General features: G+C 49.0%; 1 protein-coding gene across 1 annotated transcript; it reads right to left on the reverse strand.

Annotated features, from left to right (window-relative positions):
• Positions 1-20,314: 20,314 nt before the first annotated feature.
• Positions 20,315-24,064, reverse strand: LOC125950867 (hypoxia up-regulated protein 1). The gene is made up of 3 exons (XM_049679234.1): positions 23,811-24,064; positions 23,363-23,715; positions 20,315-23,283 (listed from the first exon to the last, which is right to left on the reverse strand). Exons 2-3 carry the CDS (start codon positions 23,695-23,697, stop codon positions 20,706-20,708), a joined length of 2,913 nt encoding a protein of 970 aa, XP_049535191.1. The 5' UTR covers positions 23,698-23,715; positions 23,811-24,064; the 3' UTR covers positions 20,315-20,705.
• Between the last annotated feature and the right edge of the window lie 1,351 nt (positions 24,065-25,415).

Raw genomic sequence — 25,415 nt, forward strand, 5'->3', positions numbered from 1 at the left:
CCTTTTGGCCCGGCCTGTCACCTTCTCATCGCGAAATCACTTCGCCTTCGGGCGCAAAAGTGATAAACCCTTGGCCACGGTCAGCGATCTGCAGCCCAAAAATTCCAAAAAGCCGACCAGCTTAAAGGATATTCAATACGATGCTTTCCATCACCCCTTTGTTTCTCCTGGAATCCGTTCTTTAATATCACGTTCGGGTTGGAAAAAAAACCACAAATCACCGACCACCACACATACACGATCATTAACAGTGATCCTCGTCCTGCTCCTTCGCCATCCGTATGCTTCGTATGCTGAAGCTTAGCGGAACGGAACAACGCACCGCTGTGGCTGGCTGTTGGTTAACAAAATGTTATCTACTCCCCCCTGGCCTCCCGCGGTAGCTACCTTTCGTCTGGAAAACCGATGACCAATGGCTTACCGGGGAAAATGGGAAAATCATTTTCCGGGGGGGAAAAAAACATCCCCAAAAACATGCGGCTTACCCACATGGTGTTCCAAGTTATGACGCTCAAAATTGAAAAACACGCATTCCCCAAAGCCGACCGGCTTAATATAAAGAAAAAGAAGCGAAAAAAAACGATTCCCCACACTATTACCTTCTGAGGTCGAAGGTGATTTTATATTGGCCCCAAACCACCCCAAGCGGGGTCGAGCGAATGTCTTCTCACCTTCTCAGCACAGAATAAGACGTCGAATACACGTTTTGTAAGACGTTGGTGGCCACCTTTTATGACCAACGAATGTGCGAGGATATAAAATTCAATAAACACACACACACACGCGCGCGAATCATAAAAGCTTGTTCGGGGGCCAGATTAACTCGGAGTGAGCAGCGCGTGCGACGTAACAGCGGCAGCGGACACTCATCATCAATCACTCCCGGACCGGACCACACCGGACGGCCAGATGAAGTAACAAGGCGTCACAACGCCAGGAAAGGAGTACACAATTCAGGCTTCATCATTGCTTTACATTGAAAAGTTCCCCGTGATAGTAACTCATTTTCCTTTTGCTTCCAGGAAGAAGCTTCAGCCTCTGCATAAAAAGGGGCCGCAAATACCACAATCCTCTGGTTGGCGCTAATGTAACAGATAGATTAATTCTCGGGCGGTGATAACGTCTTCTTAGGCTCAGGAAAGCGACAAGCGACACCTTTCATGTCTAGACGGTGTCCAAAAATAATTCCGCCCTACAAACATCTCATTGCAACCTTTTCGCGGAGCCGCCATCGCCTCCGGGGCACTACGGCCGGTCTAGGAGCATGTTTACTCCAAGTTGGTTTTACGAAGAACAAAGCGCAGATGAAAAGAAAGGTGATGCTGCGTCTACAAACTTGGGTGTAATAGATGCCTTGAAACCGATGCCTGAAATCCCTTTCACCGGCAGCTCGTAAAAGTTTTCTTCGCGAAAGAAGCGAAATTGCACGCCATGTTTGCTTTTCCGACCAAAAACCCGCGACTCGACGCCATTTTGCATCCAACAAGAACGGTGAACGCGCTTGCTATGATTGATTGACTAAAGCGAAGCGACTGCCAGCGAACTTTTTTTGCTGTGTGACCTTGTCGTCGTGTCGTGTATTTTTGTAGAATTTTTCCCCCTTTTTCCATGCCTTGGTTGACACCTGGTACTACGTACTAGGTACTCCTGGTGCTCCGGCGGAAGTGGCAGAGCAAACTCTGTAGCCCGAGAACCGCAAACCGGGGAAGTAGTGTCCACCGTTCGCTCTTATATTAAATCAAAATACTATGGCGCTCGTTGGAGGAGGTGTTTCATATTTCTTTGTTCTCCGTTCGCTGCGCTGTCCGCAAGGTGTTCACTTTACGACCTTCGCGCGCCACGCCACACCACGCCACGAGTGCGCTTCTGTGGTCACGAGTAACGAGCAGAGGAAGTGGATCGAGCGTCACACCGATTCATAACTCATATTAATGCAACCCTCGGCTAAATCTCGGCCCCTGTGTTGACTTTCGGTCGGTTATACTGGTCCTATTTTAACAAAGTGTCCCCGAGCCCTTCTCGTGCTCGTTATGTTAAACGGAATGCACGGTGATGGTGTGTTGACTGATAAGTTCCCGGAAGTGTGATGGGATGATTTTCACATTTAAAGAGATCGTTTTTTATGCTTTATTTATTTGTTAATCTTATGTTTTGTGTTCCGTCATTATTTAAGATATAATAAAATTTTCATCGAAAATAAATGAAAAGTACTTCCAACGAAATTTCATCTAGTTAGCATTGGCAGCGAATGGCCCATTGTGGCCCAACATACCGTACAACATAATGTTTGGTTCCTTTTGGCAACACCCTCCCCAAAACGCTACAATGCATATATTGACTTCTACTGTGTGTTTGGTCCTTACCCTGCAACAACGACCTTGTCGCGAAACCACCGCGCATCGCATCGCGGTCACGATTAGACGCCAGCCCCAAATGCAAGACACCAAAAAATGGTGCCCCAAAGTGTGTGAGTGTGTGTGTAAAGCACTGCTTCTGGGGTTCACTCGAGTGCGAATATGCGAGTGTCATCACCAGTGGTTGTGGTCCAGGCAGAAGCACAGCGTGGTGGCCCTGCAGGGAAATTAGGGTGTCCGTTCCCCCCGCACGGACTCCGGGCCGGTGTTTTTCACGGAAAGCACACGAAGGCGTCAGAAGAGAGATAAAAAAAAAGCAGCACCATCCCGCACACAGCGAAGCAGATGGCACACACAGAGAGCAGAGGTCACTGCGATGATCTTTTGGGGGTGACCCGCAAAACGAACTGAAACACAACTTGGCGGCGCTGGCGTCGAACGAAATCACGGCTACCAGCTTGGTGTTTCCAGGTTTATAGGTGTTTCGAGTGCCATTCGCGAAGGCCACGATGGCGGTGGTGGTGCAGAACTTGCTGCTTGCTGTTCATGCTATTTATGATGCTCATTTTTAGTGGTACGCTTTAACCTACACACGTACACTCTCACCTGCGATGCGGTACGGTTTTTGGGGGGGTTTTTCTTCGCCCACCCCTCCCACAAATGAAGCTGCCACAAAGGGAGTTATGATCGCGATGGAGCGCTACAAAGATGCCCCGTGAGAACACCTCGACTCGATGGCGGTTCATCACGAGCTCGTTCATGGATTGTTAAGCCACCAGCGCGCGCGCGTGTGTGTGTCACTTGAATAGTTTTATTAATTGTGTTGAAGTAACCACTACTTGAGAGAGGTACGCAGTCCTTGAAGTAATTTTTGAACACAAACACTAGATAACTCCTGAAAGTATGCAATCACGATTCATTCATTTCCATTCGATGGTGCTATTGGCCTTCTTTGTGCAAATTTCACCTCCCCGATGCGTAAACTTCGTGTAAATGGCCATTTATGCTACATACAACTGATAACTCAGGTGCAATGCATCGCCTAAACTATCGCAAAACGTCCGGGAATGCAATCAATTTCAAAGCAAACACTACGATTCTCGATGGCTCATCAACTAGTGATGGCTGATAGCAAATATAATCATACACACACACATACCTACCTAATGAAACTGCTTCCCACTACCACGTTCCATTCGTTTCCCCAGGTAGTAAAGGGCATCAAATTGTAATTTCTTTGGCATAAATTACTTCGATGCTTCGTGTTTGCTCCAAGACCCTTCCTTCCTCCGTTCGCACTCACGCACTGCAGCCCACGCCACCGCCACCCTGAAACTTATGGCCAAACAAACTTGGTTCGCCTCCGCCAAGCCATCAAGATGCCAATCGAGTTTGAGTCTCTCTCTCCTTCACCGCATCGCCAATTCCAAGCCTTCCCAACCCAAGCCCGACCTTGTGTGCTTCTGCTCGTGGTGGCTGGTGATGGTTGGTGCCAGAGGCACTTCTTAAGATTTCAATTTACTTGAAAGAAAATAATCTCATCGACGCAAACGCAAACTTCTTACACCGGCCGGGGTGGACCTTGACTTCGGTCGAAAAAAGGTAAACCTCCATTACGCATTACGGTTCGTTAAGTGTTTGGATTCTTCCTTGGAAAGCGGCTCCCGGTGTGACATTTGCTAGAATTTGGTCTGTCAATCCCACACACACACACACACACACACACACACACACACACACACACGCACTCGAGCACCGAAAAAAAGATGGCCGGTGTCTCATTTCTGATTCCGTTTTTTTCGACCAAGATGAGAAGCCGAGGCGTAGCTTAGAATACGAAGCTGCTTCGCTTGAAGAAGACGAAACGCGCCCCCACGACGCACACACACACACACACACAATGCACAATCGCACAAATGACAAATGATCAAGGGCGCGCGCGAAACGAAATTAAAAGCTTCCGGAACAATCCGAGCAGAGCAGAGCAGCTAGAGCAGCGCCGCCTGTCCTCGGTAACCGGAGGAATCGCGAGGAGATGTCGCGTACGCGATTGTGTGTCGTGCTTTCTACGGTTAATCCTTTCGCATCATTTCGCTCACAAATGGCCACCCCGTACCGTAGCGTACACCTGCTTAGGACCTCCTCCGCTGCACGTTGGGTTGGTCAATTTGTTCTCAAAGCAACCCTTGGAGCATCAAATAAACAAAAAAAACCGGGGGATTTTCTCCGCCTTGAAGCGACAGAGGATCTTCCAATTTGTAGCAAAGGAAGGCAAGGCAAGTGTGTCTGTCCAGTGAACGAAGGGGTTTTGCCCCGTTCGCCTTCCTTTTTCTCGTCACGGCGGGTGTCTGACGAGAAGGGCCGAGAGTTTCCAATTTACACAGATCACACACACACACACACGCACGCGTGCACATGCTGGTACCGGTGACACTGAAAGGGTGAAAGGATTCTTTTTCGGGTTGTTCCAAGCACCGTTGGAGACCGAGGACTCGGTGTTTGTTGAGAAGCATCCCGTTAAAGTTTCCTCTTTTTAATGTTTCTTCAACTTTTTCTACTTCTTCTTCTTCTTGCTCAACAAACACACCCCATTCCACACACACACACACACACACACATCCATCTGTTACAACCCATTTTGGGGTGGCCTGGACAGGAATGCAGCTCCTTCTCCTTCTCGTCCTGCACCTAACCCTGTTTACCTTTTGATGGGATAGTTTCGCTCTCTCTTTCTCTCTCTCTCTCTCTGTTTCCTTTACTAAGCATCGATCTTCTTGTTAGTGTTTCTATCCGGCTCAGACTCACACACACACACACGAGGATAGTGGAGTGAACAGGATTCTTCGATCTTTACGTAGCATTCTGTCCGAACAGGCTGTCCACGACGGAGAGGAGAAGTCCTGGGGGAAGAGCGACCAGAAAGGAAACTCGGGAAAAGTTAGCCCTGGGCTCCCGGGGTCCGGGGTGGTGGTGGTGTTGGTGACACGTGGAAACCGCTGGGTCTTTGGATTTTAAGTGCTTCTGATGGCGGTGCTCCTGATGGCGATGGGTTCCGGCATCCGCTCCGGAGAGCTTTTAGAGCAGTTCACAGCCAGGCTGTGTGTGTGTGTTGGACAGGAACTAATGGAAGTCACACTGATTAGGGGGGAGGGGGGCAGCGGACGGTGAAGGGAAGGGAAGGTGGCAATTGGCCGAGATGAGATTGCAGTGCCATAAGCCCCAAGCCGCCGGGTTTTTGATCTCACCTGACCAGACAGTCCTGGACAAAGATACAAGGAGGAAGGAGAGAGAGAGAGAGAGAGAAAGTTCCAGGGAAAGGCCGGATTGAACCCATTTGCTCCTATTAGCTTCATTTAACTTTCGTTCGATGGATCGCAAACCGGAACCCTGGGAAGAAGGTCCGCTGGGTGCAGCGTGTATGCAAAGGAGAGCAAAGCAAAAAGTTGGAACCATCTCGAAGCGATCCTTGTAGCAGAAAGCAGATGTTTGCACTCGAATGCCAGCGAACGAGGTGCCGATGGCATGGGCTTTGTTGGTCTGGTCAGCGAGTCAGGTTTCATAAATCCCATAAATCCCAGTTGGTCAGCGAAGGGCTTTAAAATGTTGTGTATCACCTGACGAACCTCAAAGGAGTGGTATCTGAGGCGTCGTCTAGCCGGACTCTGCGGACAGCTCAGGCTATGATCTGATCGGATAGATGCAAGAAACCTTACCGCGAATGTCTTATGTTGTGTTCATTATCGTAGCCTTCTCTTCAGGTAGCTTAAGCGTTTTTTGAGGTCCTTCAAAACTGCACTCTAGTTGTAATATCACCATTACCCGACCTATAGAACAACTTCGCGATGATCTCAACTATCCAGCAACAGTTGTACTCAACGGAACTGCTCGCTAATGTATATTCAATAGCAAACAACCCTATGCTATGGCTAACATATGACCCCCGGGCCGAAGGTCAACTCAATGTGGAACAAATCGAAATTCAGCCACCTCTCTTCTCGCTCCCGAAACCCGCCACCACCACCATTAAGCGCCTTCACCTGACGTCTAAGTATGCTCAATGGGAATATAATACCCAACAGACGCACACTCGAGACTGTGTGGCGTGAAGGGCTGTAGTGTAGAAGAGGCTGGAGGCTGGAGAAAAACAAAACCAGGTCCTCTGGAGTTCTGGAGGTACTCCAGAATGGTGCTTCTCTCTCTCTCTCCTCCTCCCCCCGAAATGGTGGATAGTGGAAATACTTGTTAAGTAAATTGTACTATGAATAAGTAATCCGCTCTGTTCTGCCCACCATCACCAGCCAACCCCGTTTGGCAGGGGGCCACTACTCCACGACCACTCGCTGTGCTTGGGAAAACGGGGAAAACTACCCTTCTCTAGGCCAGGCCAGGCTTTTCCATCGTTTTTTTTTTTGCGTCTACGGTCTTCCAGAGCCGGGATCGTGGTCCTGGAGTGTACGAACGCTCTAGAAAAGGGATGAACGTGAACGAGTAGCTGAAGAAAAGGGGATGAGAAGGGAGGGTGGAGTGGTGTGGTGTGGTGTGAGGTGGAAGAAAACATAAACACAAAAGGTGTTCCCGCAACAACAGAAAAACACGTGAATCAACGCACGCATACTACACAAGGCCATCGGGGGAAAGGTGGTCCCCCCTATAGCGTGCATCCAGGCCCTATCCCATGTTTGTGTCCGTGTCTGTGTGTACGGTGCTATCACTAGCACCGATAGCAGACGCTCCAGCAGCGCGCTCCATTCACTCATTCAACATTTTATCTCTACTCTGGACAGGAAGCGGTCTTACAACCCCCAACCCCCTGTTCGAATCTGACATCCCTCGCGCCACTCAGGGTCGAGAAGCAACAAGCCAACTAATCCACGCCAAAAGCGGCATCATCGGTCTCGGCATCGGCATCGGCCACGGACATTCATCAAACCCCGCAGCATGAATCATTGCAAGCTTCTAATGCGTGCTCCGCGAGTGACGAATTGAGGTCACTGTCAAAAGGGACTGTACTCCGAAGGCGGAGGGGGTTAGAAATTCCTGGTTCCTTTTCCAATTGCGAAAAGCTTCACCGAACAGTAAGCTTTTGCCAATCGGTTCTCTGGAACCGGTTTTACGGAAACCCCGAAAGTGCATCCAACCCGAAGCGATGGACGATCCTGGCTGGGAATGGATTCGGTGGCGCATGCTCTGTTCAGTTCACCGATACGAAGGCCGCTTATCGTCCCACGCGTGTGTGTGTGCAAGTGCCGGTTCAGAGCATGAACCGGTTCAGGAGTCGAGTTTAGTGCCGCTTCCTTTTTTCGGAAGCACCTCGTCGAAGGAGCACCTCCCCGCCACCTCCTTCCCACCCTCCTGGCGGTGTGCATGAGAACGGAATCGGTCTCGTGTCCACCTCGGGTGTTGCCACCGGGACCGCCGGTGAAAAGTGTATTTGTGTGAATTTGAATTTATTTATTTTCCAGCGAAACCTCCCTCAACCTCAACCATCGATAACAAAAACAACAACAACAACAACAGCACAGCAACAGCACCAAAAGCGACAGCGACGGACAGCGCTTGTTGCTGACGTGCGAACGAAGTAAGACATCGGAAGCAGCCAACAGACCCCTCAAGGTGCCAGACTCCCCCCCCCCCCCGGGACACCGGAAACCGGTGTGCTTAGAGACCGGTGGGGCCTTCCAGCTCCAGCGATAGGTCAACGATATCGATTGTACGCGAAGTTCAGCGGCAGAGGGAATGGAACTTCAATGAAATCCTTCGATCACACGGGGACTATAGAAGATGACGCCTTGAAGGTGGTGGTGGGTGTTGTTGTTGTTGTTGTTGTTGTTGTTGTTGTTGTTGGGGAAGGTCTCTTATCCCCGCGGCGTACGGGCGCGAAGGATGAAAGCAGTGAATGTGTTCCCCGAAATCGCATTCAATCGAAGGGAAACAACAATAACATCCCATCAGCCACAGCAACGGCCGGTTTTTGATGGGGGCAGACCAGCAACGAAATGTCTGAATCAAATCGAAAGAGAGAGAATGTATGTGTGGGAGGCTTTCAAAAAGCTTCAAGATTTTATGTAGGTTGCGTTTGTTCGAACGACCTACCAGGCGCCTCCATTGAACCAGGCGCCTCCATCGTTCACGCTATTCACCAACAGTAGAATCTTCCATGTTGCTTTATCAATGGCTTTTGTCGTCGGATTTCACCTACTCTCACCTTACCGCAGGATGATGGAACCGCCAGCAAATTTATCAACCACGTTAATGATTGTTTTATGAAGCGCCCACGTCCCACAGCTTTACGCCGGTGCATTGGGCGTAATGGCAACATCGATGAGCTACATCGACCATTGCAGAACGTAAGCCTCGAGTAGCGCAATTTTTGTCCAGATCCATTAAATTAAAATTTGAAATTTAAATAATTTCAAATAAAGAATAATTGATATTCGAATAAAATTAATGAAATCAATAATATTCAATCCATTGCTTTTATAATAAATGTCATGTAGCAGCGAGTGAACGTTTCTAACATTTTAGCAATAATTAAAATCTATTCTGTATACCAGCATCTTAAGAAACAGAAGATTATTTTATTTCAATAACCATTTAATGATAATACCATTTAATGAAGACCGAACTGTGCGTTAATAGCAATAGCAAAGATAGCATTAAAAGGTTAGGCTTACGCCTAGCCACTCCGAATGTAAAACTATAAATAAATTTGGTGGATTTTACTCGTATTTAGATTGGCTTCTAATGTAATTATTTTAGTAGTTAATTTCTGCTCTTATTAATAAGAACTAGATTACAAGTTGGTAGTTTTGATTACAATACAACCGAAATTATATATCATCAAATGGAAAAGGAAAAGGAATTCTTTTGCGTTAACGGACATTGGAACCTATTTGATATCCAAACAAACAACAAGATGACTGCAATGAAACGAAAGCAAACCAAAACACAAAATATGAAGTTTCTTAAAAATCACAAAACTTTATCGATTAGATAGGAAAAAAGTGAAGGACGATTGCATCCATTTGACAAACTCTATTCAGTATATTTAAAAGACGTGTGATAATCACAAAATAAAAATAAAACACTTTCTAAACGTGCAATGTGTTGCAGTTTAAGTAAATGGTAAACGACTCAAATAAAGCCGCAGATCATATGGCGTCATAATGGTTCTCGGAGCAACATTGAGCCCCTTAACCGTTGGCTTGGCCCTCCACGCAGCAGCCTACGGCACAACCGAGCGAACGAGCGAAAGAACGGAGAGCAACAACCCCCTCGCTCTTCCCCCTTCCCCCGGGATCACACTCCACCGCGGCGCCGAAATCCCTTTGAGGGGAGGCACTCATGCGCTCGGGCTTCAAGCATCGCATCACCGCTCATCCGTCGAGGTCTGGGGTCGGAAATATTTTTCCCACGAAACCAGTCGACCAACGCAAGGGGGGTGGTTGCAGTGGGCGGCGTGGCTAAAAAAGAACGAACATACACACACAGAACATCCTACGCCATCCCGTTAGCTGTCGGAAGTTCTTCAAAGACGTCGGATGCAGGCCGCCGACAGCCGGGCACAAAGAACAAAGTAACATCGAACACCTGCACGAAAGCGTCGAAAAGGGGCGACGGGAGGGGGGGGGGAGGTGGCTGTTCCAAGAAATGCCACATCCTCTGCCACCACCATCCCTCCGCCGTCGGAAGCTGTCGATAAATCAACCCCTTTTTCCCGAACACGAACACCGGGCACAGCGACGAGCATGGCCAGGGATGCCGAGCAACGCAGAGAGACGCATCATGTGAAGTGGAAGATTATGGGTCGTCAACGAAGGGGGTGGAGTGGGTGGAGAGGGTAGCCACCCTTCGCTCAATGACATCACACTTTACGGCGAAGACGGTCTTAATAGCCACTTTCCTTCGCATGCTGCTCCCTTTCTCCAGTGATCCCAGCATCCAGGCTGATAAAGAAGACAAGCCGCCCCCCCTATCCAACCATCTAAAACACCTCCTCGGTTGACATGAAACGGGGATGGAATGGCGGGTGGCAGCAGCAGTAGCTTCAAAGCAACTTACTACTCGCGTCAGAACCATTTTTCCAGCCCGTTCTACCGTTTTACTACGAAAAACACACACAGAGGGTGTGACAACAAGGGGTGTGAAGAAAAGGACACGGAGGTGGAAAGCGCAACACCCTCACACTTGACGCTTGGGGGAGGTGATAGGGAAAAAATAGATGGAAATATATTCCCTGTGCTTTCCTGTCTCAGCAGAAGGAGAAGCTGGTGCAGTAGCAGAGAAGAGAGAGAGAAAGAGAGAGAGAGAGAGAGAGAGAGAGAGAGAGAGAGAAAGAGACAGAGAGAACGAGAGATAAAGGGAAGCCACAAAGTCATTATCAATTTTCTGCTGTGGGTTGCCGATTTTCCCCGATGATTGTGATTGAATTTGCATATAATTCTGCATTCTGCAGGTTCCGCATCGTTTTCCCGATGCTTCTGGTGTGGCGCGGCCCCGCGGAGCACTCCACTTTACTGCGCCGTTGCCAACAACCTGTGAATCGACCAAATGCTAGACCAAAGGCTTTGATTTCCTCGAATTTTCACGCGGCATATTGTGGTTATTTGCCATTTTGCACCGATTTGCTCACAATCGAACTGGAAGTGTGTCCGCGTCGCTTGAGAGCATCTTCTCTCACCCTCTTTATAGTGTCCTTTAGTGACCTTGGCGAGTGCTTTTTTACTGTTCAAACTCTCGAGCGTCGACAAATGAGCGAAAATCTATCAATATCAACCACAACAACAGTTGAATCGCTAAACGATTGCTGAACTCACTGTCGTCATTGATGGTGCCCAGCGAAAAAAAACAGGTTCAGGGGCCTCTAGTCTCTATTGTTCCCTTTCCTTATCCTGATTGTGTGTCACATAAGAGCCTCAAGGCGCCATTTAGCGTCACCGGTGAGCACAATTCGTTTTGCGCGATTTTTTCTTTCTTCTATCGTTTCGCTCGCGATCCATCCAGCAGATGTGTAGTACTGTATAAAAAAACCCGAAAAACCGTTTGCCAACCGGTGATTACTTTCACCGGTCGGCATCATTACCCGTGGACCCGCCGTGTCGGCTGTACTGTACATTATCGACGACGAAGAGGGAGAGGATTATGCTGCGTTGCGCACAACAGAACGTTGTGCGCACACCCAAAAGGATACACAAGTCAAACAAACAAACCAAAAAAAGGAAGCGACCTCACCTTCCGGTGTGCTATCGCTTCTTATCGCTTCTTATCGTGTGTTCTCGCGCGCATGTGTGTGTGTGTGTTGGAAATGGTGCTGCTGAAAAATCTGTCGCTCCTAGCTCCTCGACAAGCTGTTGCATGACGCTCCGCGAACGCGCTACTGGCTACTGGGATCAAAGGGCACCATCAATGCCCTGCAAAGGATTAATCTAACGATCAGCTACGGCCTACTTGAAGTGCTCCCACACGGAAGTGCTCACCGCCAGGCGTGGTAGTGAAAGAGGAGATGAAGGAGGAGAAGCAGAGAGAAAAAAACGCGAAAAATCCTTCCGTGAATTCCGCAAAAGCCCGCGCGATGCTTGGTTGAACCGAGAGGCGGTGCTGAGGCTCTCCTCACACCCCTCGCCAAAAGCCATTGATTGAACGGAAATTGTTCCTTGAATCAAGGATTAAGCAACAGCAGGCCAGGCTGAACAGGCAACAGTGCGTTGCCGTTGCCGTCGTCAACTCAACTGGTATGCCCTTGGAAACGTGGAAACGGGCTGTTGGTTGCTCCCCTTAGTAGGTTGCTCCCTTGACAGCTTCACCAATCAAAGAGCTCCTTTCGCGCGAGCCACCTTCTTCCGTTCCATAATCGAAAATGCGAAAATTGCCTCCGGGGCACGGACCCGGACCCGGGACTCGGGATGCTGGAGCATGCCCACACCCACACTCCTTTTTATTTTTTGCCCAGCCTCCAGTTCCATCACACACACACACACACACACACACACACACACATGCAGGGACGATCTTGCTACGGAGCAGCGCGATGGAAATCTGCCCACGTCATTAGAGCGACAATAGAACCGCAGGTCGTTTCAGTCCCCGGGTGGGGGTGTAGAAGAGGAGAGGCCGGGGGTGCAAATGCGGAGATGTATGCAAATTAAATGTTTCTTACCTTACCGCGATCGTTGGGCACTGCCCGGGGGCTGAATGTGAGATGTTGTCGAGTGGAGCTGTAATGTAACCGGCAGCGCGCAAAATACGTTTCCAATGAAGCAGAATACTGCGGGAAATTATTGCCCAAGGTTTGGCCGCTACCGGAAACAGGTGAGTGCCCGCGAGTGGCACCGTTGATGCTGTTGTTGATGTGTGTTTCGCGTAACGCTCGAAGCAACAGCTCGCCAAAAACATTCCAGATTCCTTCGAGGTTGCCGCCGGGTTGTTGCTGGAAAGAGCCGACAGAATGAACATATTTCGTTTAATATACACTGCAACAATGATCTAAACTATAATATACAACTAGTAAACGGTAGAGATAGTGAAGAAAATAAAAGTAACACAAACAAGGTTAACGAAACAAATGAAAATTGAATTAAAAATGTAGTAAAATGATGATCTAACTAAACAATGTATGAAAAAATCGGGCCTTTCTTGTCTCGAATTACTGTAACCATTTGCTTGTTCAACATGTTCAATAATAAACTAGATATTTTTAGTAAAAACCTAAATAAATTTGTTCTGTAAAATACTACAGATGCCCTGAAAAATATTGAAAAACGTTTCAAGATTTAACTTGATATGATTGTGTTCGATGAAAAACTAATCATGTTCAGTGAAAAACTATAGAACATATTACCTGTGACAAAACATATAAATGTGAAACATAAACTAAAAAGTATATTGCAAAAACCAAACTTTATCTAATTATCAAATTTTCAATTCATATCCCGTCATCTAACTAAAGAAGACCATAGCAAATAAAAGCCATAAAAATGAGCGTTGCTTTAGGACACTGTGCGCCCGGTTTGCGCCCGCTGTGCCCAGCACGATGCTCTCATAAATTAATAACAATTTCTTCATTTTTCAAAACACCAACCCAAAACCAATTGTCGCTCTAGATCACGTCCCTCCCAAAGGGGCTATTACTAACTGAACAACAGCAACAGCAGCAGCAGCAGAACCCCATCCTCATGGAAACCATTCGCGACCATTTAATGCGCCATCACCGCGCGTTAGCACCCGCGTTTTTTTCGGTTTTCTCTTTTTGGCTCGCTTTTTCTTTCGTTTTGCATACATCGTTTTGCGCAACATAAAAGCTGCTCCTTCTTCTTCTTCTTCTGGCACGCGAAGAGCCACGAACGGTTTCAAGCACCCCGTGCTGCAGTTCGCGTAATATACAACGTGGCGTGCCGTCGCCGCGCCAGAGATGTAGCTCTGGAAGCGCAGGTAACGCGTTGAATCGCCAAACAGGCGATTCAACCTCATTATGAACTGTCCGTCCGTCCATCATCGCCACCGAGCTCCAGACGATGAGCGATGGGCAATCGGTTGTGCACACGGCGGCGGCGGAGGTGGCGATGGTAGTGCGCTTCGCACGTGGCGTCACTAATCACTTCGCGTCGGAAGGCGAAGCCCACCTATACCAGCGGCTGCGATGTGCTGCTGCTGGGGCGATGATTAATGCAGCATATTAGCGGCCACAACCGGCTCCTACTCCTCCCCGGGGAGTTCGTGTTGGACTAATGTTTAACCATTGCTTACGCTGTCCGCCTACTGGTCGCTTCAGTCGCTTCTCACTACGACGGCGCCACCAACGCTCACGCGATAACCAAATGCCCGCCCCCGGCCATTGAGCATTCTTTGGGAAAACTAAAAGACGATTATTAGCTCCGGTCTACCGTCTGCCACTCCTACTCGTGTGCCTCTCGATGGCGAGGGTTGCTGCACGTTGCGTGTTTAATCCTTTGACGTTTTTCTATCTATTAAGATGCTCCAGCAGTGTCTAAAAAGGAATGGTAGACAAAACGGAATTGATTAGTTATAGTATACACAGGGCACTTGTTGAACATAAAGTTGATGTCATTTAGTGGAGCCAAAAGGGGCGAGGTCTTAATAGAGAAGCGACTAAAACTCTTATCGAAATATTACCACCATGAGCAGCCGAAAGCAAATGAATAATGGCGCTTCAGCCACCATCATCTTCCAGCAACATTCAAGATTCCTTCTTCCATCCCAGCATCAAACCACCCCTCTCTCACGGAAAACCCTGTCCATTACCATCACCAGCAACTATATTTATGCAGATCATCCTTGTCTGCAACCTTGTGTTTCATCGTTCAAACGTTTAGCGTCACTTTCGGAGTGCCACTCTTCTCACGAAGCTCCCGCAAAGTAAGTTCCTTTCGGTCCATCCCGCGGCCATCACACCGTCGCACCTTTGTCCGTGCTTCGCGTCGTCTCCGGCAATCAGCAAAACTTTGGCTACCAAAACCACATCACATCTCCTAACGGCCGCCACCTCTCTCTCTCGCACCTCCAACTTCTCCCAGTATGCTAAAGCTATTGGCGGCCACGCGGCCACCAATAATTCGCTCAAAAGCTCCATAGTTGGACGAGAACGTTGGGGAGTAGTGTGTTCTTGACCGATTCCCTCGGTGGCCCAACAAAGTGGCTCCACTACTACTACTACTACAGGGGACTCTTGTTGCCGGGGGTGCTTCGTCCTCCACAAAGTCAAGTTAATTAAATTTTAAAACTTTCCCTCGATGGAACCATCGAATGCCCCAGAAGGTGACTAGAACGAACGCGTATCTCCAAAGGGACACCACCGCTGCTGCCGTGCTCGAGTGGAATTCTTCACACCGTTTCGCTCGCCGGTCGTGCTCCGATGGAGGGAGAAAAGTTTGCTCCTCGCAACAATCTAGAATGCCTAGCCAGAAGAAGCAGTAGGCCGAGGGCTCGGGATGACCATCCGGAATTGGATGCATAAAATGTGGCAAAACGTTAAATATTTTATCAAACTATCGGCAGTATTAATTGTTATTTAGTTACTTCGGACGCTCGCAGAGTAAGCCAGGGTATCGGTTGATGACGGGGTCCGTTGGATGAGAACTCGGACACTGGCCCCGTCCGTTTGGAGCGATTCCCTTGGCGCAACCAGTTCAGTCCTTGACAGTAGCAGCAGCAGAAGGTAGGACGCACACACAAACTTGCCAAATTGCTTCAATAGACTTCATTAGAGAGCGATGAGCGGACGAATGGACAACCGGGAGTCTGTCGGCCTGCCGCGACCATCTCCCCGAGTGCCGTGTCTCCAACAGCAGCAGCAACAGCAGCAAACGATGGCTTTAGCGCGATGGATAGGACGAGCCGCGCGACTAAAGCAGTTAGCCATCTTGGAGCGAAATCTAACTAAACAGCAATGAGCAGCGCCGGTACGAAGCAGTTGTCCTTTCTCCTTTCGCTCGAGGGAACGCGAGGGTGTTGCTTGTTTTGCAACATTTGTTCGTGTCGTTCTGGGCGCTGATGCTGTTGTCGATGCAGTGCACGTTCACCGGAGATTCGTGTTTTTTTTTTCTCTCTCTATCTGTGTGTTGCTTTTTGTTGCTTTTTGGAGGATGGAACAACAACTTCTCGTCAGCCAACTGACACATTCTGTGATTATCAGACATGTTTCAGTTGTTGCCACGACAACGATGGTTTCAGTTTTTTTTTCCTTTTAGTTTTCACAATAACGCAAGCTAGCAGTGGCTTAAGAGTTGTATTGAGGAGGAGGGCAATGAGTGCTTTGATTGCGTTTTTAGTGAAAACTTTGCAATCGTTTGGAGCTCTGATTGGGGTTTTTTTTTTTGTTGAGGAATAACAATTGAACGACATAACCTCTAAGCTAATTATAAAAAGTCGCACAAAATAAAATTAGAAAAATGCCAAAAGAAACAGGTACATCCTCAATCTGTTGCAATCAATTTAATCGAAGGTTAGAGATAGACTTGCAAATACATCGGTCACTCTTATTTAAAATGCTGCTCAACTGCTGTCAACTGATCCTTACTCTCTTTTTCCAAGAACATCAATGAAACACGCGGCACATTCCCGAGAAGAAGACGCCTCCCTGTTACGCCCGGGAATGTTGTAAAATACCAGCTTTTTACCCACTGACCGACACACCACTCCCACTGATGATCGCCTCGGCTTAGTGAAGCCACCACAGAGAAAAAAAAAAAGCATTATTTATGCTGATCCGTTTAACTAACATCATCAAACATAATATATTAATCTCCGCGGGATTTACGATCCTCCCCATCTAACCGCCTGGATACTCCTTTTGTTGGTTCCGCTTTCCGCGATTTTTCCATGTTTTTTTTTTTATTTTCGCAATTTTCCACTGGATTCCGCACGTCGTCGAGGATCCGGAGAACGGCAAGTCCGCCGAGAGTAGGGGGTGAGAATTTGCTTCTTTTTTTTTTTTTTGTTTTCCAACAAAACAAGGAAGTAACAAACAAAACCAAATCCGTTGCCATCGCGCGCCGTCGCCACCGCCTCCTTCGCTCAGGACGTGCGGTGCGGAATTTTTGCCAACAATTTTTCCCCCAAAGGTTTTTCCACACTTTTCCCGGTAACTGTAGGCACTGTACCGTACGTAGTACGGTGTGCTTGCCTTGCCCGCGAAAAACTGGCACCACCCCTGGGAGATGCAACCCGCCACACCGTAATGATTCAACGGCGAGAACGTGACGAAGCGAGACGCGACTTCATCCCTCGATCCCCCCGTGGATCGTGAATGGTGGATGATTTGCGCCGCGTGTGGTTGCGTTTACTTAGCGGACTTTCCGTTTTTGAGGGAAGGTTGGCTTCCAAGTAGTAGCACCACCAATAACCGACGGATGCTGCTGCTGCTTTGTTTATGGAAGATTTTTAAACTTTCCTCTCCAACAACGATGACGAGCGTACGAGCGGAAAAGAATGGCGGAGCGAAACCGAAAAACAAAGCATAAAGCGAGCGAATCCCGCTGCTTCATTCGTGCCCGCATATCGCTGTAAAGTATCCTTCCAAATCCCCTTCTTTTCAAACGTCGCTAATCTGCGGAAGTTGAAGCACTGCACTTCCCGGTTTACTACTACCACCGACACTACCTCACTCTTTAGGGTTTTGCTCTCTTCAGCTTCAGGTTTTGTAATGGATTCTCCTGGTTCCTAGTGGGATGAATTTTTCCGCACGGTTGAAGCTTTAATGCCCCTGCGCCAGGGACGAGCAATTGTGAGAAGAAACTGTCGGGCATGCAATAACAGAACTACACATCAGGTTTAACAGCTGAGAAGAGAAATTGTACGAGCAGCATTGTATTTATTCAAGGGAACTCACAAGAACCTTAAAGGGGTATTGGATCACTTATCTTCTTAATATCAGCAAACATTCCAAACAATCTGCTTTTCAATCTCTCCTGAATTTAATTATGAGAAATTGAAGGACAGACGTCCACTGAAGTCTGTCTGGCATCTCCCAGTGGGATATTAATATCTGTTGACATTGACTCTGTCAGTTTAGTTGCCCTATTCTACGATTTACTACCTTCTGCTTTCAATGAACTAAGCTAAAAACCGGTCATAAATTGTATTCTTAGAACCGGCCACCCGTCCGTCCGCCTCCGGCAGAATCAATTTACCTAGCGCACAACATGCCTGCATCATCGTGCCGGTGGTCGAGGTTCAATATATCACCACGATGGGCAATGCGTTGACACTGGAAAGGAACCTACTACCCCCGCTGGAGGAATTAGAGGCTATTAAGCCAAGATTTTGGAAGTCCGCCACCGTACCACATCTTCCGATTCCGATAAAAATGATGACAGCTCGGTGAAGGATCGTCCACAACATCTCTAAGGTCTGATAGCTAAGATATGAGCCAGCAAACAGACGGGAGTATCCCATTAATCAACAGCACCAACGAACGAACGACGACGACGACGGGAACACTTCATTGCGTCGACCACCAATGTAATGGCAAAAGTTTAACGATGAATTATGTCACGCAAGAGAAACAAATGGCTTGGCCCCGTACGGGGTGGCTTCACCATACGCGTCCAACCAGCTCAATTCAACTCAACCCAGCAGAACTCTGAAGCAGAATTGCAGCAGAAAACGCTCGAGACGCACTCCACGGGGCTTCGAGTGTGTAGTGTCGACATCGAAGGGATCAAAATAGTTGGACACTTTCGTTATAATCCAATCTGATCTGATTTCACGCGCTAATGTGTGTCACCCAGCCGGCCGCCGGCTCCTTTTTCGACACCGGTTTGGATTTGTGGTTCACCCTTTCAGCAGGCGCTGGCAGTTCCCGGGGAGTTCTGGAGGTTCTCCTTTACCCGCGCCACGCTTTTCCGAGCGCTTCTGGTGTTCAACTTTGATTTAAACTTTTCATTGACTCACGGAGACTGGAACCACCATCGTCGGATCGTCGTCGCCGGAGTGTGTTGCCAAAGTGTTGCAAAAATAGCCATCGAAAGAAAAAACGGAAGAAAAGTGGCCCCGACAATCCCGGAGCCCGGATATGATGGTGCAGCAGCAGCAGTGTCATGGAGCGAAAGTTTTTCCTCCGATCGAATTCCCTATCCATGCTCCCTATCACCCTCTTTTTCACGCTCGCTACAAAGTTTAACAGGCCAATTACATCAAATACAGGGACACAGGAACGAAAAGTCAATTTGAAACTCGATAGAGCAAAGGCGGGAGAGAGAGAGAAAAAAAACTATTGGCCACATCGTTAGGCCACACGGGAAAGGCTGGTAGCCGCAACTTTTTTAACAATATGCTGGTATGACAAACGCGCTCCACGAGGTGACAACGAATTGGATGCCTTGGGGTGTAGACCACGGTGGCTTGGGGTGGAAGCAGCAGTTCTAGAATTCGTTGTTTTACGTTTACAGCAACTGCCTAATGGTGGGGGCCGGTGTCAGCATTATTGTTTGAATTGAGATTGTTTTTACGGAACTTCTGAGCCATAGTGTGATGTCGATCTGGATCTGGATTCTTCAGCAAAATTCCCGTAAAGTTCAAACCAGTAGACAACGATCATGTTCTTCGAATCTTGGCTGCTGCAGGAAGAGTTTCGAATTTGAAAAAAAGATCTGCTCAATGGAAAAGCTTGAGAAGAACGCTTTAACACTAACGATGGAGCACGTCTATACTAAGTGCTACGAACGTATACCAACTATAACAATGGTTTTCTATCTATTTATAGTGATCTTCGAAATTTCATTTGTACAATTCTATCTCAACTAGAATACACTATTGTTCGAGGATCTAAAAAAAATGCAAAGGATTATTAAAGCACTGTTCTCACTCACTTACCAATAGGATGCCGATCTTCGTCGTCTTCTGACGATCTTCAGAAATTCTTTCACAAATGACAAGAACATATAACATTGATTCCACTGTGTTGTGTATCACCAATTTGTTTCCGGGCGTTCTCTACGTTTTTCCATGTTTCCATTTTTCCGATTTTCCGCTTTCTCTTCTCTTTCACACTTACACGCTAATGTTCACCAGCAATTCCAGCTACCCGTTGGCGCCTACCACAACAACTCAGCTGCTCCTCAACTGCTCAGCTACACTATCTGTCTGTCTTATCCCCGCCCCCCGAGGGCTCGAGACCCGACCACATGCCACCGTCTTTTTGTTAACCGAACGAATCATCAGCCTCTCGTGTCTGCACTCTGCAGATGCACAGCTATGCGATGCGACCTTCTATCCCACAAAAACCAACAACGACCTAAACAACCTCCTGTGCCTCGTCGTCTGCTAACTACAAACCCCCCCCCCCCCCCCCCCCCCACACACACACACACACACGGTCGGTCTTGGCTAGGCTAGGGGCTAGGCTAGATGGTGCACACGCATTCAGTTCTCGCATCGCAGGTGCATGGTGGTGCATCATGCCCTAACTACTACACACTAACTGGTCGAAAGAAGTTGGAAAGACGGTGCTGAGTGGCGCGAGGCTTAAGGGCGGCGCCTGAAACTTACGACGCAAGGAATGATCTGATGAGAATGGATCGGATTGGTGGGGCGGGGTGGTCGAGGGTAAGCTTAGATGGGAGGTAAGGATGAGATCGAGCCCTGGTTTGGGAGCAATAAATATGACAAAAGCTCGACTGTGTCCGTGATTGCACTGGTCCGGGACAAAGAGAAAGGGGATGAGGGACTAACTGGATTTTCGATGAGTTCGATACTGTTCGTGTGTGTATGTGTGTCAATAATGGGTCAAGAAGGTGAAGTAAAAAGACGGTTGTTCTGCTAGTTTGTGCTTAACCTACATCCACCCACAGGACACCCCAGGAAACCGATCGTACGGATTCGCTACCGCTTTTCGTTTTACAGCTCCGTATGATCACCTTCCGCCGCAACCTTATCCTTCTTAGTGGCCGTTGGATCGATAGTTTCTACCGTTTCTTCCGTTTTATCACTTCCGCCGTCGCCCACCACCGGTTCCTCCTGTTCCTCTTTCACCGGTGTCTGTTCGAGCACTTCTTCGGCAGATTCCTTGGAATCGCTCGACGAATCACCGTCCGCTTCCGTCGAGGTCGTCTTTTCCGGTTTTGGTGGTTTAGTCGGTTTAACCTTCGGTCGCCATAGCTTCAGCTTGTTAACGAGATACTTCACCTCACGATCCAGCATCGCCATCCGATCGGTAATGTCCTTAACCGTCAATCGTACCGCTACATTACGCGGTTGCTTCTCCTGTTCCGCCACCTCCGTATCACGCCACTCGATCGTATTGCGGATCGCTTTCTCGAGCGTCTCAATCTCGACCACCGTAAACACATCCTTCTCCGGGTTAACGTCCTTCGTGAAGTTCTTAGCATTGCGCAGGAACGCCTCGGAACCGTTAATCATCTGCTTGAGCGCATCGAGTGCATCCGGGCGCTCGTTATGCTCCCAATGCCGGGCGTACACCTCGTTCGCCACTCCACGCAGCTCCTCCAGCTTCTTTTCGTACGTTTCCGCATCCGCATCGGCACCATCCTCATACAGCCAATCCGATAGCTCCGAGCACCGTTTGCGAATCGTTTCAATTTCTTCCGGCGTTCCACACGAAGCATACTCTTCCTCGTCCAGCTTCACCTGGGCATCGATCACGAAGCTTTCCAGCGCATTCAGGGCCGTCTCGCGACGCTTTTTCGCATTATCGACCGCATCCAGAGCGCTCAGCCGTTTGGCGGATGCCTCGTAGCTTTCTCCATCGAGCGGTGCCAGATAGGTAAGTTCCACCTTCGATGGAATCGTCTCCTTGAGCGTCACAATCTTGGGCTTGGCCGTCGCATTCTTGGCCGCCTCGTCACCGGTGACCGTTCCATTGGTCTCAGATTTCGCATCTTTGGTCGTCGTTTCTCCCGTGCCCTTCTCTTTCTCCTTCGCGGCTCCCTTGTCCGCTGTCTCCTCACCCTTGGCCGGTTCAGCCTCTTCCGGTGATTCCGATTCTGAGTCACCGCCTGCTGTGGATTTCGATTCCGTCGTCGCCGTCGGTTTATCGTCCGCGTCACCCGAGAACAGTTTGCTGATCGTGTTGCCGATCTTCTGGAATGTGCTCTCGTCGCCATCCTCCTCTTCTTCACCCTTCGTTAACGTCTTTTCCAGCACTAGCTCCACGTTTGCCAGCGAGAAGATACCGGAATCGTCGAGCACAAAGTGCGCTTTAATGCCCTTGGATTCAACGTTGTCGGCGGCCGTGTTTGCCTTTAGTTTCTTTGCCACTTCCGACAATTTAACACGTGCCAGATCGGTGGAACCGAGTGTATTCGCATTCTTTCCAAGCACCGACTCCAGCTCGGCGTACTGCACCGTAAACTCGAAATCGTCCGTATGCTTGTTGAACGTAATGACCTTCTTCTGCGGGTAGGAGTTCATCGCTCCGAACAGCGTACGGCGCACCTGACGCAGGGCGCCACTATCGCCTTCACGATCGAACACGACCTGAATCGGGAACAGGACGGCATCTTTCGTGATGAACTTTTTCACCTTGAAGCCCGTCGCTAGATCGGCCGCTCGATAGACCGCACCCATACAGGCCGCCTCATCGGCATTGATGTTCTTGGCCAGCTCCTGTCCAATGTGGGCCCGGAGTATGTCCTGCATCTTGGGAACACGCGTATTGCCACCGAACAGTACGACCTGATTGATGACATCCAGCGCTAGACCGGCACCGGCCAGTGCCTTATCCAGGGGTGCCGTCACACGATCGTACAGATCGCTGCACAGCTTCTCGAACTGTTCGCGCGTCACCAGCAACCGGAAGTCCTGCTCATCCAGCAGACCCTCGATCTGGGCGTAATGCTCCGTATTGGCACTGAGCACATTCTTTAATCGGCCCGCCTCCTTGAACAGCTTGGCCATCGCACGTGGATTACTGAACACGTCGGTTTTCGTTTTACCTAGCTTGTTAAACTCCTGACCGAGGAAATCCCGCAAACGGATCTGCATCTCGAGACCACCGAGCGTACGATCGTAACCGACACCGAGCACTTGCACCACCGGGTGCGTTTCGCGTGTGGCCTTATCCTTTACCAGCTGATAGCTTACGACGGCCGCAGACGTCTTGTAGGCGCCCATATCGTAGAACAGGAAGTACTGAGCCGTTTCGTTGATTTCCTTCCGCCGGAAGATACCGTAATTCAGTGCGACGGCCGTGTAATCGTTGATAAGCTGCAGAACCTTCAGATTGGCGAGCCGTGCAGCCGACACTAGGGCGGTACGTTCGGCTTGGCCAAAGAATCCCGGCACGATCAGGACACATTCGGTGATGGTCTGACTGGTCGAGTCTTCCGCGTACACCTTGGCCACCTGTAGCAGCTGTGCGATCAGCTCTTCGATCGTAAACTGCTCCTCACCGGCACGGAACACCACCGTCTTTCGCTTCGGATCCTCGACAATGTCGTAGTAGGGGAATCGTTTCCTAACAACGGGAGAAAACGTATTCCAGTGACTTTGACTTGGCAAACTTTGATCAAACGGACTCTTCTGGGTCAACCTACCTGTACAGCTCCACCATCGGGTTGTCGATAGTCTTACCAAGCAGATCGATCAGGTAGGCGAAGCTGTTGGCCGGGAAACGGACACCCAGGGTCTGCGCATCCTCACCGAACACACGGTCCCCGTTACGGAACGCGATCGTGGACGGTGTTTTCCGCTTCGATTCCTTGTTCAGGGCGATTTCCATCGGAACACCCGGTGACACGACACCGACCTTCATCCACTCGCTACCCAGATCCACCGACATGACGGCGGCCCCGTGTGCGAAGCTGGCAAACGTTGCCAACAGCAACGCTGTCCCCAAAAGGACCAGCAAGCTGTGACGTGGAACCACCATCCTCGTGGTGTGCTTGGTCTGCAAAAAAACAATCCCTCACGTTTATTACAATTTTCCACTCTGCGTACCACGAAAATCGGTCACACCGGCGTGTTCGGCGGGCTTTTTCTTACCTGGATTCTGCTCTGATTTCTATCGCTCGGTCTCGGTCTGAAACGCGGTCACGGAACAACGGGAATCGGCCGCACCGGGATATGCCAACAATCTGTTGTGGGGCCCAGACTTCCGTTCGACTGGCTGATGTCCTGCTGGTGGTGGCCTTTAGAGGATACGTGTACCTTACGGCCAATTGGGAGTGCACACGGCGGAATTTTAGACGAGCCGCTCCGCTCCCACCGAGCTGGTTTTAATTTTCAATTTTTCTACTTTCGTCAACGTTCGATTTTACTGACGTGTTTCTAACCTGCCGTCAAACACCGACTCGTAAACGTCATTCCCGGCACTGCCGGAGTCGTTGACCTTTTTTGATGCGCGTTCCACGTTATGTTGGCATGGCTGAAGACACAATAGAACGCTCAATCTGGTGCACCACCAAGGTACTTAAAAAGACATGTTTAGTAAATCCGTAATATGTTTTCGAAAAAGAGGCAAAAGATCACTAAAAATCAGAACAGTAGCACCACGAACAGTTTTATAATTCCATTAAAATTTTAAATGTCGCTCCGCAATTCTGATTTGAATTTGGTCAATTGGGAAGGCAATCAGCTGACTGCTGAATGCTGAGTCAGCGCGATTTTAAGTGATTCGTAGGTCCATGATAAAATCATTTATGCTCATAAATCAAATTCCCAACATAATTGATGTGTAAGTTCAAAAGAATGACTATCGCCCGTTAGCAGAATGCCGATTATTAAAACCACAAAGGCAAGTGCTCTTTTTGTCATCCACGCGACGTATTTCGCGATGGAAACATACGGTTAGTGCACTGGCGCGCGCGTTCTTTATTTTTATACTCGCGCCTCCACCGCCTGCTGTATCAACCTATTTTTAGAACCGTGCGTCCCCACTACAATTCACCGCTACTACACCAACGGCTCCCCACGAGACAGAGACGCTTTCGCACGGGAAGCTGCGTTTTCCACCGACACCTACGCCGAACGAACCCCATTGCCATGGAAACTGGAGGAATGATAAGCGCGTAGGGCCAGCCGGGAAAGCGCCGACGACGGCTACGACGATGACGCGTTTTCCTTTCGCGAACACCGGCCTCCACCAACAAGGGCCGCAAGTGACGCACTCACTTTCATTCCAAGCCAAACTCGAGGACGGAACGCCCCACGATATGCTGGCGGTAGTGGATTGCACTTTTCCTCCTCTTGCCCGCTTGGCTTTTCCTCCTCTTGCCCCGAGAGGTATTATAATTCGGTTAAGGTGGCTTTCTATTTCCGTGCTGGCCGACCTAAAAATATCGTTACATTAGATATTGGGAACCGTATTTTGATGCGCTGCTGGGAACAGGGATCGCACGAAGTTTGTGGAACCCACGCCGAGGGGATGGTGGTGGTTGATTAATTATATTTTATGCAGATATCCGCCACGTTCCCACCCAGTGCGTCAGCGATACGTAGGAATACGTGAGTTTGTGTTGAATACGGTAATAACATTTCGCGACCACGAGTCAGCTGACTGGAGAGTTGAGATTCCTCGAAAAGCGGGAGCAATGAAGTCATCATGCAAATCCTGAGATTGTTCACTCGAGGAAAGAAGAATGAATTGTT

This window comes from Anopheles darlingi, chromosome 2 (genome assembly GCF_943734745.1).
Source record: "Anopheles darlingi chromosome 2, idAnoDarlMG_H_01, whole genome shotgun sequence".
Taxonomy (NCBI): Eukaryota; Metazoa; Arthropoda; class Insecta; order Diptera; family Culicidae; genus Anopheles; species Anopheles darlingi.

What these genes read in the sequence shown, in the direction of transcription:
- LOC125950867 (XM_049679234.1), bottom strand. Translation starts at nt 23,697, where the DNA reads ATGGTGGTTCCACGTCACAGCTTGCTGGTCCTTTTGGGGACAGCGTTG. An exon ending in CCGATGGTGGAGCTGTACAG is followed by an intron (nt 23,284 to 23,362) that starts GTAGGTTGACCC and finishes TCCCGTTGTTAG; the next exon opens with GAAACGATTCCCCTACTACG.